This window comes from Labrus mixtus, chromosome 15 (assembly GCF_963584025.1).
Source record: "Labrus mixtus chromosome 15, fLabMix1.1, whole genome shotgun sequence".
In the NCBI taxonomy this organism is placed as follows: Eukaryota; Metazoa; Chordata; class Actinopteri; order Labriformes; family Labridae; genus Labrus; species Labrus mixtus.
Window position 1 is genome coordinate 29,187,422 of NC_083626.1, and position 12,500 is coordinate 29,199,921.

The 12,500-nt window shown below is 43.0% G+C and overlaps 2 protein-coding genes across 5 annotated transcripts in view; one reads left to right on the forward strand and one right to left on the reverse strand.

Moving 5' to 3' along the window:
• Positions 1-479, reverse strand: part of LOC132989598 (zinc finger CCCH domain-containing protein 13-like) — a 9,766-nt gene extending 9,287 nt beyond the window's left edge. The window contains exon 1 of the mRNA XM_061057302.1: positions 472-479. Within this exon, the coding sequence (XP_060913285.1) occupies positions 472-479 (8 nt within the window). The remainder of the gene's footprint in view (positions 1-471) is intronic.
• An 857-nt stretch (positions 480-1,336) lies between these two features.
• gripap1 (GRIP1 associated protein 1) overlaps positions 1,337-12,500 on the forward strand; it is a 45,499-nt gene continuing 34,335 nt past the window's right edge. For 2 of the 4 annotated variants that reach the window (XM_061058432.1, XM_061058433.1), the window contains exons 1-15: positions 1,337-1,518; positions 3,169-3,235; positions 4,020-4,081; positions 4,281-4,307; positions 4,910-5,017; positions 5,204-5,366; positions 5,537-5,694; positions 6,080-6,119; positions 7,698-7,864; positions 8,743-8,790; positions 8,981-9,012; positions 9,169-9,216; positions 9,608-9,707; positions 9,867-9,944; positions 10,766-10,855. In XM_061058432.1, coding sequence (XP_060914415.1) covers positions 1,471-1,518; positions 3,169-3,235; positions 4,020-4,081; positions 4,281-4,307; positions 4,910-5,017; positions 5,204-5,366; positions 5,537-5,694; positions 6,080-6,119; positions 7,698-7,864; positions 8,743-8,790; positions 8,981-9,012; positions 9,169-9,216; positions 9,608-9,707; positions 9,867-9,944; positions 10,766-10,855 — 1,236 coding nt within the window. In that variant the 5' untranslated portion in view covers positions 1,337-1,470. The remainder of the gene's footprint in view (positions 1,519-3,168; positions 3,236-4,019; positions 4,082-4,280; positions 4,308-4,909; positions 5,018-5,203; positions 5,367-5,536; positions 5,695-6,079; positions 6,120-7,697; positions 7,865-8,742; positions 8,791-8,980; positions 9,013-9,168; positions 9,217-9,607; positions 9,708-9,866; positions 9,945-10,765; positions 10,856-12,500) is intronic. The other 2 variants (XM_061058435.1, XM_061058434.1) reach the window with 2 other exon arrangements.

Here is a 12,500-nt window from a genome sequence, read left to right on the forward strand (position 1 = left end):
CAATAGGACATGGAGCGAGAAAGCACCGAGTACACCCAAGCCCTTCCAGAGAGGGGGCGTGGTCAGACACAGCTCATTTACATATTTAAAGGTACAGACACAGAAACAGCCTGTTCTGAGCAGGGCTGAAATAGAGGGGTTTATAGACATGATCAAATACAGGATCAGAGTGGATTTAGAACAAGAAACTTCACACACATGTTGAAGAGGAGCTCTGACACTTATTTACACTGAAGAAGAGGAGGAGGATATGTGACCTTTAAAGGAACTGCATGACATCTCTAAGTGCTTTGCATCAGACAGAAAAGCATAAAGACAACAACATGTCCACAGAACTCGACTAAGTTGCAGAACAAACACTATAACGTACAGCTTACACACTTACTGTTGCTGCAAGGAGCAGCCATGTTGGATATACGGCTTGTCAGCCTACTCAAACAAGACGAGCCTTTAACTATTTTCAAACCAAACTTGTGCATGGTAACACAATATGAGACGCAGGTGGATTCACAAATGTCTCTTGAAAGTCCTGTAGCTGCAGGAATCAACTGAAATGAACCAGAACAGTAAAATCCAGTCGGAGGACAGGGTCTCTGCAGACACATGTACGGAGGCCCAGCAGGGACAATGGAGCAGCTCTACTTTAGGATAGACTGTCTTTGAATCAAAGTAGAAGCTTATATTCGTCATATACTGAGGTACACAAGTAAACTCATTATAGATAATGTCTCACTAATTTGGCAGCTGTAAAATGTGTAGCTGTTGTTAATATTTAATCCAATGATAAAATGTTCTCTTAATCAGATTTTTTGCAAAGCTATCAATAAATGTGATGTGGTGAAAAGTACATTGGCTGACAAGGTGTAGTTAAAGTATAACGTGGAGAGAAATGTGGAAAATACCCTATAAGTAAAAGTACTAAAAATAATGTAGGTTACTTACACAGAGGGGCAGCGGACTGGCTAACAACATTGTAGTTTCACAACTTCAGAAGGTCAACACTTTTTTATTCTTATTTTTTATATTCAGGTCTAATTACAGATTTTTTTTCCTCAACTGTTTAAAGGTTCTTCACATATATTTTTATCCCTGCATGGGTTATGTACATTTCTTGTATAAGTCTATTTTTAATTGCACAGTTTAAGTTTGATTCATCTAGAGGTATTCTTTAAATCTTTTTTCAGGTTAATATATATGAGAGGGGGGGGGGGGGGGTCTGTTTTGAGGTTAATTTGTAACAAATGTTTCATGTCATGTACGTCTTTGTAACCTGCTACTGGATGCTTTGAATTTCCCTCTGGATCAATAAAGTATCTATCTGTCTATCTCTCTCTCTCTCTCTCTAGTTCTTTGTTGGTTCTCGGTAAACGAGTCGGAGTGAGACCTCTTGCTCAGTTTACTCATCTGTGCCGTTCTGCTCCTCTCCGTCTCCTCCGCTAGCTTAGCCTGCTAGCTAGCACACAGGTAAACATGGCCATGTCGCAGGCTTTGTCAGAGGAGGAGTTTCATCGGATGCAGGTAAGAAAAAAAAACACCTTTTGGCTTTAATTTCGGGTCGGTTGGCTCGCGCGCAGGTGCGGCATCTCTGCCACCAGCGTCCGCTACATAAAGCTAACCGTTAGCATTAGCTGCTGGATGTGAGTGGCTAACGGTTAGCCTGACAGAAAGCTCAGGCGGGTTTTAAAGATGTAATAACTTCATGTCATGAGCTTATTTATTGCACTGAATCATAATAAACCGGTAGAAACAGATTCTGCTGATTGACAGACCAGTGTATGAAGCTAGCCCGGTGTTTGCTAACTTAGCCTCCTCTGATGATGTGTTTCTATCTGTCAGTTAGCATGTTAGCATGTTAGCATCCTCGGGACCCGGATGAGAGTCACGGGGTTTCAGGGATAACACACTAAAGGTGTTATTGTTCGTTTTCACATCGTGCCTGCTTTTGTTAAAGCTTGACGTCATGATAACACGTGCTCAGGTAGATGGATAAAGTCAGGTGTGTTTAAATAAACATGAATCACCTGACACCTGTTAGCATGATGCTAGCTGCAGAGGGTGTTTACATAGAGAGGGGGTTATGCTAACACAGCTGTGAATCCTTTATGAAGGGTTCAGTTTGTGTTAAAGGTGATCATGCAGCAACACAGGTAGGTAAAAACAAACAAACAAACAAATAAAGACAGAAAGCTGTGTACTCGTGAATTCTTTATTTGTAGCTGCAGGAAGAGATGTTTCGCTTCTATCTGAACCACTTCTCTTGCCCGCTTTCATCGCTGCAACACCTGTTGGTGTTGCCTTAAAACCACCACATCTGCACTGTGGACATAAAAAGCAACAGAAGAAGGAAATATAACAATTAAGGAGAGTACAAATAACTCAAGAACAGAATTCTTGAAGTTAATTTGTAATATAGATAAAATATGTCGTAATTAAAAAAAAGGACCCATAATGGAGCCCTGAGGGACGCCATGACAAACTGCAGCCATTAGAAACAACTGCTCGCTCTTATATTCAGATATAATGAATACATTAATACACAACATAAAAATAACTTGCACAAAACAAAATGTTCCCTTGGTCATTTTCAACTGAAGCTTCAGTGTTTATCCAGCTCTGCATGGGTCTGTAAACCTTTCTGTGTTCTAACCTCTCTCCATTTTTCAAAAGCATCTCCAATATTGATCCTAGTTTGAGCACGTTTCTGCTCGTGGAGCTTATTAGAAACATGCAGAGGCTTTTTAGGTCGGGTACAATCACTTCTATCTGAACCACTTCTCTTGACCGCTTCCATCGCTGCAACACCTGTTGACCCGATAACTGCTCTCATATCTGGCAAACTGAGGGGCGTCCAAAACGGCCGTGTGGGGGGCGTGTCTTAAAAGCGCCTACCTTCTCTGGTCCAAACAAATCCAGATCATTCAGGAGCAGAATCTAAAGTTAGAAGGAGGACATACTGACTGCTGCATTGTTGTCAGAGAAGCCAGCACTTCAACATGTTTCCTTAATGATCAGATAGTAAGATACCTTTATCATCTCACTCTCTACACATCTCACTGATTGGATCTTTAAATGATGGATTGGGTTATTAAATATCATATATATATATATATATATATATATTAATATGTGATAATCTGTGTGTGTGTGTGTGTGTGTGTGTGTGTGCAGGCTCAGCTGCTGGAGCTGCGGACTCAGAACTACCAGCTGTCTGATGATCTCAGGAAGAACACGACAGGTAACACTCACCTGTGTGCTTTCTATGTTTACTGATGATGATGGTGTTTGAGGCGTGGGCTGATTCCAGGTGTAATCAGCTCACTATCAGATGATATGAGGTATCAGCTCCAAGCTCTTATTTCTACTCTGCTGAGTAAGCTGTTATCCTGCACAGGTGATGTGGAGCCGCCCGTACTTACAAAAAGGTGGTGACCTCTAGTTTGAGACTTTGGCGCTTTTACGATACCTCATGTGTTTGAGACCCCGAGCGGGAATAACAGTATATATAATGGATGGATGACCTGAGTCGGTGGTGAAATGATAACTCTTCCTCAGTAGTGTACGTTCAGAAACTGTTTCTGTAACTTCTTCTGAAACAGGATCTAGTGAGTCACGTGGAGTCTTTGCAGTACTTTTCTGTGTGTTGAAACTTTGCTGTAAAAACTGAACCAATCGTTTGTAAAAACACAGATTTAACCAACTTCCTCCTTCAGCAGTGCCATGACCGTTAATGCTATTTATAGAAACACAAAGAGATAATTATTGTCTTACAACAATCTTGATAAACAGATAAATACAGCTGCAGTAAAAATCAACACTGTAAGGTACTCACGTCAGATCTGAGAAGTTAAGGAGCTAGAAAAAAAAAAAAAAGTTCTTAAAAGTTTGTATAGGTTGCACTATTTCAAGTATAGTTATACTTTTATAACTTACATGTTATAAAAGGAGGGAGATCAGAGAAACAGAGAGGGAGAGAGTCTGGTTTAAATCATAAGTTTAAATTCTGTTTTTGTGCGTTTCAGAGCTGAACGCCGTCCGTCAGAAGAATGTGGTTCTGGAGAGAGATTTCATCAAAGCACAGAAGGTAAAGAATATTTATTATAAAACAATATTTATTCATTGTTGTTATGTAAAACTACTCAACAAGAGTCGATGCCAAAAATGATTTATTTTCTATAAACAAACGTTTAGATTTTGTAACTTGTAACTTTTTTCTGTCAGAGTGATAAAGAAGCTCCTTTTGTTCTGTTTATGTTTATTTCCACACTTTTTTGTCTCTGCAGGCTTTGAATAAAAGCAAGAAAGCTCAGGTGAGTGTTCTGTGTTTGATTACTGAAGGTTTACACAAATCACCAGCTCCCCCTAGTGGTCATCAGCTGTACTACACACATAATGTACATCTGCAGATTAGCCTTTGAACTAAACATTTCTTATGTGTTTTCATTTTATTCAACCTGTTAGTCCAATGAAAGTTATTTTTTGCTGAATATGGATTTTGAATTTAAAGTAACTTAACTGCTTTTTTTAAATTTTAGCTCTCATCATCTTTGTTGAAGAAGTTTAACTATCAAATATGAGCTGTAAATGTGTAACATACGGTGGCTGGAAAGTTCAAAACAAAATTATGAAACACTTTTACGAGAGCGGAGACACATCAGAATACCAAAAGTGACCCAGAAGTGAGCGGTCAGTTAGTTTGTTTTGGTGTAAATACTGTGCAGATGTGTTCTAATGAGTTTATGGTGACCAAATGAAGTAGTTGTAGTTCGGTGGTTTGTAGTTTTGTTTTATAAAATGTAAAAATGTTTTCCAAAATGTAAATTTGTCTCATGCTTTGTAATTTTGTTTTGCACTTCTCAGCCACCGTAGTAACCCCACATGTGTTGTTGTTGTTGTTTACTGTCTGATGCAGGAGGTGGAGGCGTTGCTGAGTGAGAACGAGATGCTTCAGGGGAAACTTCACAGTCAGGAGGAAGACTTCAGACTACAGAACAGCACGCTGATGACTGAACTCTCAAAGGTAAAACTCATAATCTGTTCAGTTTATTTTATATTCAAAATAAAAACAGGTCGATGATTTGAGGCTTTGTGTCTGTTTTGACTTGTGTCTTAGTCACAAGTGTCTGTAGCTCTCAGTTCAGAGGGAATATGGTTTATGTAGCGGATGCATTAACCGCTCCGACCATCCATGTTTTTTTTTTTCCAGCTGTGTACGCAGATCGAGCAGCTGGAGCAGGAGAACCAGGGTCTGAAGGAAGGAGGAGGAGCCTCTGCATCCAGCCCTGCCCCCAACTCCACCTCCATCCCCGTGGATGGAGAGCTGCTCCGCTTGCAGGCTGAAAACTCCACCCTTCAGAAGAAGATGAAAGGTATGCAGTTATTCGCTTAAAAGGAAATGTGTTCAAGGAAAAAAAAAAAAAAAAAAGGACCCAAGGTAGAGCCCTGAGGAACACCACAAGTTCACAACAGTCCTACAGGTGAAGCGTTTTTTTGGTATGTGTCAAAAAGAAAACATAAATGCATCCTGTTCCTCCTGCAGCTCTCCAGGAGCACCATGACAAAGAGCTCCAGAGACAGGCGGCCGCACATGGCGCCAATACAGAGACGGACGGGTCAGCCGGCGCCAACGGAGTGTCTGATGTCACAGGGAGAGGGGAGGAGCCAGCAGCAGAGGGAACCAGTGACAGGACAGAACAGGTGATTGTTTCTTTCGAAAACCGAGTCTTAATTGATAAAAGAAAATCTTAATTCAGGTGATTAAAAAAACTCCTGAAGAAAGCTTTAGGGGTGTGGCATTGGATGTTGTTTTTGGCCGAGAGGAGAATAGAATCAGCGTGTTAGGGTAAAAACGGCGCCCTGCATTGCACCTCGTCGCTCACCTGCAGTCAGGACACTCCGGCTGCAAACAAAAGAATCAAGCTGATTTTGCATGCTAGGACACAATGTAATGGATCTATGCTGCTACAGAAATGTATTTCCTTGGTCCATATCAGCCAATCACAGCAGACAAGTTATGCACTTCATCTTCTGTAAAAACATGTATTTGTATGTTAAGCTTGTCGTCTTCTGTCCCTGTCTGCAGACGTCGGCTCAGCCGGAGTGCACAGACAAACAGCTGCACGGTGAGTTTCTGTTTCTTATTATTTAACGGCCTGTCCCTTTAAGAGAGTCACTCCCCTCTTTGTATGTGACCTGTAAGAACCCTTTGGTCTGATCATGATAAATATACATTATATAGTACGTGATAACACTTCTGATAATGGACACAATCAGACAGGAAACACTTCCTTTATTGACCAGCGAAGGATTTAAACTTCACACAAACAGACTGAAGCGTCACCTCTCCGGCCTCAACATGTTCCATTCTGACTTTAAACAAACACACTGTGTATTATTGTTTAACTCTGTCAGATTGTGTCGAATATCAGATTATTTACATGTTCAACGTCTATAAAAGTCGTTTCTCCAAGAGGGTTTTGTATCATTTTGATTGCTGTTTTGATGTTCGGGTCCTTGAATGCATCGCTAAAAAGACATTTTTTTTAAAGTAAACAAACTCTGATGACTCCTTTTTGGGCCAAAGGTCACGTTAGATGATTGCTCTGCAGCAGGTTTAAATTCTGCAAACTTTCTTTATTTTCCTGCCTCTTTATGAAGCTTGTTAACATGACGTCTCAAATACTGGCTGATGTTCATCATTCGGATTTAAAAACAACAAAAAAAAACGAATCCCCAACCTCCATTCGATCTTTCCAGTCGATTTGTTTTGATTACTCTGAGAATTGTTTCTGAACGGCGGCCTCTATTTGAGAGTGAGCGGTGAACTTGCAGCCTGGCTTTATGGAAGCGTAGAGCAGCTAGCTGGCTCAGGGCAGACACACACTACAAGCTGACCCCGTGACCAGTGACTCTAAAGGTCAAAGGTTACAGAGATGAACTTTAACCTCCAGAGTTTTTATGGCACAGCTGCAAAGCCGAAGTTTTTATTGATGTTTTTCAAACTGTAAGTCAAACTTCACTTTATTCTTAACATATAACAAAACAGGAAATGATGCGCACAGCGGTAGCCTAGTAATGGAGGCTGTGGTCCTCCAGGCTGGCGGCCCGGGGGTCCAATCCGACCTGTGGCTTCCTTCCTGCATGCCATTCCCCACTCTGTCTCTCTCTCTTCCATAATTATTTTTTCATGTGGAAAGACCCAAAAATCTGAAAGAGAGAGAGAGAGAGTGGGGAATGGCATGCAGGAAGGAAGCCACAGGTTGGATTGGACCCCCAGGTCGCCCGCCTGGAGGACTTCAACCTAGGCTACCTGCGACCCCTCTTCCAGATTTCTGACTCCATACTGATTTATTTTGATCAACATGTAACACTGCAGGGAGGAATGAGCTCCATGAGAACTTCATGTTAGGCAACAAATGAAGCGAGTGAATAAATGTTTTTGAAATGCTTAATTGTTGTAGTAATGTATCAGCCAACCTGCAGAGTTCAGATTAACACGCTGTAAGTGAACGCACCGCAGTAAATAATGACGTTTGACTTTGCAGCTGAGCCAGAAAACCTCGATCAAACTCCTGCAGATAACAAAACAAAGACTCAAGAGTTAATGTAGAGTAACAGCTGGTGCAGTGTGTGTCTGGCCTAACAGACTGCCCCCCCCCCCCCCCCCCCCCCCCCCCTGCTGTGTGCGGCGCCCCCTTTAGGCCTGTCAGAGAAGAGCGTAGAGAAGATTGTAGGTAAGCAGGCAGCGCTAGGCTGGTCGGCTGCTCTCTGTCCAATAACTCACTGCTTTGGACCAGAGCTGGAGATGGCACTGAACACGGAGCAGGAGGAGAAGAGGCTGCTGAGGGAGCAGGTCCACAACCTGGAGGTACACACACACACACACACACACACACACACACACACACACACACACACACACACACACACACACACACACACACACACACACACACACACACACACACACACACACCTGACACATGTGACACACACACAATAAAAGAGCGAACACGCTGGATGTGAACGTTGATGAAAACACTGAAACAAAAGTCAAATACATTAAAAACATCTTTCTGGACACGTTGATGTGAAACATGTTACAAATCACACTTTTAACTTTTCACAAAGGACCCTCTGTCGTTGTTTTCCTTCCCCCCCTCATCCCAGCATCATTTCTGTGCAATACAGTAGCCTGTTTGCTGTACTCGCCCCCGTTGGTAGAAGCGATCTTTAAAGTCTTTCTATGTGATTTTTCACTCTTAAATATATAAATCAAGTATCTCCTCTGAAAATAACTCTGTGAGTCATGACTGTCTACAATGGGTGTAACACCCGAGTCCCACTGTCTGTGATGTTTTCAGAGTTTTCAGAGTCCTATCTTCACTTTGTTTACATCGCCCGGACGGCCGGCTGACTCCTCCCCTCGTGTATAAAAGTTGTTTAATTGAGGGACTAGAGAAAAGAAGAATAACATACTGTACTCACTGCTTAACTGTGTTTCTAGATCACGCTCATTTCAGGTAAATTTACATGCAGTGTGAAGATACGAGCATAATAAAGATCACTAGCATTAGCATGCTAACACAGCAATGCAGCGCCAGTTGTTTTGGTTTCATGCTGGTGATCAAGGGCGACACCTGCTGGATCAAAACATCACATATAAAGCCTTTAAAAATACAGGAGTTTGTTTGAGGTTTGTTTTGTCTCCTTGGATCTGAAACGTTTCTCTTCTGTCTCCTCAAGACGTCCAAACAGGCAGAAATCACCAAACTGCAGGAAGAGATCACGAAGGTAAATACAAAGGTCATACAACACAAAACACTTTTAGAAAGTATCAACAACATGAGAAAGCTGCATCAGAGCGTTCAGTGATAATGCTCCGGTGATCTGGAACAAACTTTCAGTGAAGTCTGAGCTCCTTTAAAGCTGAAGACTCACAGGTGACACCTGTAGTCTGACTTTCTGTTTGTCTCTCCTGCAGCTGTCTGACAAGTTAAAGAAGAAACAGGAGAGGTGAGAGGTCAAACGTTTATGAAAATGCACTATGGTCATGATCTGTGAGTTGAAGTGGCAGAGCCTCTCCTCCAGGGGGCGTACAGGTTCTGTGTTTCAGTTTCACACAGAACGAACAGGAAGTGAAAACAAAATGTGTTTTTTTCTGTTCTGCAGTTTTCAGCGTCTGCAGGGAGAGAAGGAGGCTCTGTACAACGACAGCAGGTCAGAACTGCACACACACACTGATGCTGCAAGACCACACTGACCGAGATCAAGATGTACCCGAGACCACAGGGCTCCGAGACAGAGACCAAGACCATAAATATCACTGAAGAATCATCATCTTGTGTTTAGGGGACGTGTCATCACTTAGACTGTAACACAGGGAAGTTTGCGGTTGTAACCGGGGGATAAAAATCAAACTAGCCTCTCGGTGGTCTTCACCGGTCTTGATTTAAAATCCGGAGTCTGTCCAGTCTGAGGCTGAGACAAGACTGAGTAAAAAAGCCTTTGATTTTGAGACCAGGACCGGTTTCGAGTCCTACAACACTAGCCCGAGGTTCTCACTGTATCTCATGTGGTGCACCAGACGCTGATGTTTGTGTCTCTGCAGAACAAAGATCGATGAGATCAACCAAAAAAAAGAGGAGGAGCTGAAAGCCATGAACCTCCGCGTCCAGAAACTACAGTCAGACCACATGTCAGCCAATCAGGTGAGACTCAGTAACACACATTAAAAGATGCTTTTCCCTTCTTGCACCGCTCTTTCTAAAGATGTCAGAATCTTAAAGCTAACCCCCCGTATCATAGTCTTCACATGTTGTTTTTATTCTGACCTGTCTGTGATCGTGTGTGTTTGTGTTTTGGTTCAGATGACGGCGGAGCTGAGAGAGCAGCTGCAGAGCAAAGACAAAGAACATGAAGTGGCTCTGCACAGCCTGAGAGACCAGGTAACACACACACACACACACACACACACACACACACACACACACACACACACACACACACACACACACACACGTTCAGGAGACGGGGCCCTTTAGCTTCACCTTTTTAACGGGCAGATTGCTGCAGTTTCAAGCAGATTTCAACAACAACATGTGAACAGAGCATTTATCCATGTGCCGGAACTGTGGGGAGGAGAGAGAGGGGGATGACATGCAGCAAAGGGCCGAGGTGGGACTCGAACCCACAGCTGCTGCAAGGACTAAAGTCTCTGTACGTGGGGCGCGCAACATAAACAAAAAGTTACCGGTGCTCCTTCAGGAAGTTTTCAGAAGTTTTGTGCAGGTGTAAAAGCTCCATAAGTTAAACCCCAAGGTAGGTAGAGGGAGGGAAGGGGGGAGGAAGGAGGGTAAGGGTTGGAGGGAGGAGGCGGGGCTTATTGGGACTGTAGTATCTTCTGCTCTCTCACTTTTCTATGACGACACTTCCCTGCAAAAGTGATTCAACTTATGGAGCACATTTTTTTAAAGAATAAAAACAGAGATGCATGGACGAGATCTGAACTCACTTTGGCAGTGAAGTGTCCTCCTGTAGTGTTTGTTCTGCTGCTGCTCTGTGTTTCTGACCTGCCTCATCTCTCCTTCTCTCTCTTTTTATTTTTCTCTTTTGGTTGTGTCTCTATTTGTGTGTCCTTCTGTTCTTGTTTTGGTTTCTCCTTTCATTTTTTTTTACTCTTTCTTGTCTTTTTTATTCCTCGTTTCCCGTCTCTTCTTTCTGGTTCTTTCTCTCTGCCGCCCCCTGCCTGTGGTGCACGGTACTGCAGGTAGCCAGTCAGAGTGTCAGTCAGGAACAGGTGGACAACATCCTGCAGGAGAACGATGCTCTGAGGACAAACCTAGCTGCTCTAGAACAGGTAATGAACCAGAGGATCATCTTCTAGAGGTCTAACCCCAAACCAGACTCTGCTGCCGATACTGTGCGCTCTAGAACGGGTACTACACCTTGAGAACCCTAACAGTAAAGTTTCCACCAAGCGGTTCAGTTTGATTCGGCACAGATCAGTACGCATTTAATGGCGTTTCCACTGTCAGGAGTTGTGAATGGTACCAAATCCGTACAGTCCTACTTTTTTGGTTCCCTTCTTTTGGGGCGCTAAGTGTACCGATCCGACCCTAAGGGGCGGAGCTAGAAACACTGCAGTCCGTTGATCGGTTATCCGACTCATGTTTTTCTTGCCGCCTGCAGACTTCTCTTGAACAAATTGAAGTTACACCCCCAATCAGAGTTCTACAGACTAGCTAAAGCCTGGCTCACACTGTGCGATTTTTCCCCGATTGTATAAAAGTCGGGGTGGCATGTCAGCTCTCACAGTACGACCGAATCGTTTACGACGCCCGACCAGACCTTGAGATTGACGTGCTCACACTGTATGAGTGAAATCGGGACGGAGCGTTGACAATTGTTAATAAAGTTTCATTTGAAAACTCCAACGGACGACGGTTGGTGAAAGAGAAGGAAGTGGAAGTTGTTGTAGGATAGAGGAAAGTTGATACAATCGTAGATATATGGAGACAAGTTTCAGAAAAGTGCTGCACTGATGATCTGTACAGAAAGAAAAAAAAAAACGGCAGGTTGCGTCCTGCCGCTGGTCGCCATGACTACAGTCCTCCCTTGTCTCTCGTGATTATATTGTAGTCACACACAACTTCTGCCGGACTCTTTCATGACGTAATCATCCAGATTTTAAATTCTAAATATTAAACATGTTTGAAATAAATCGGGGCGTCCCCGACGATCGCCGGGCAGATCGTCGGGGACGTTAAGATTGGATCTTTGGACCGCTCACACTACGAGATAATCTGAACAGAGAATCGGGTCTGAACAGCCTCGAGTCGGGAGAGACCCTGAGATTGTCGGGAAGAAAGAATCGGAGCTCAAATCTGCCCGATTATCCTGCAGAGTGAGCCGGGCTTTAGCTGCAAGGAACAGATGGTTTATCTGGAAAACTTTATGAAGAAGGAAGCAGGAGCAGAAGTTTCAAACCTTAACCTTTTAAAAAAGTATCATTAACTAAACGTAAAGATGATGTCATTGAGACGAATCTGGAACTGTCAGTCAGCAGCTGACTCAACCTGGCCCTGTAACCCTTCCTACAGGAGAACTGTGCTCTGAGGACTAATCTGTGCGCTCTTGAACAGGTAACTATATGTTAGAACTTAGACTCCTTTAGACCCACAGCCTGAAACTAATGTAGTCTAGAACCCCTTAATGCTGCTCTGTAAGAGTCTGAAGACAAGTACCCTTCAAAAAATAACCAAATATAGAACCGACCTAGAACCAGAGACCACATTCAGAGTCAGGAGTCATTACTGAAGATTAGATATTAGAGAATCCTGAACCAGAACCCTCAAACGGAGCTCTCTACAGTGTTTAGAATTTAGACTGTAGTACCCATTTTAAACACTAGGGGTCAGAGTTACATACTGCTCCTTAAAACATGTGATAAATCGCATCTCATCTCCTTCATCTAAATCTGGTTTACCACAAACACAAATCTG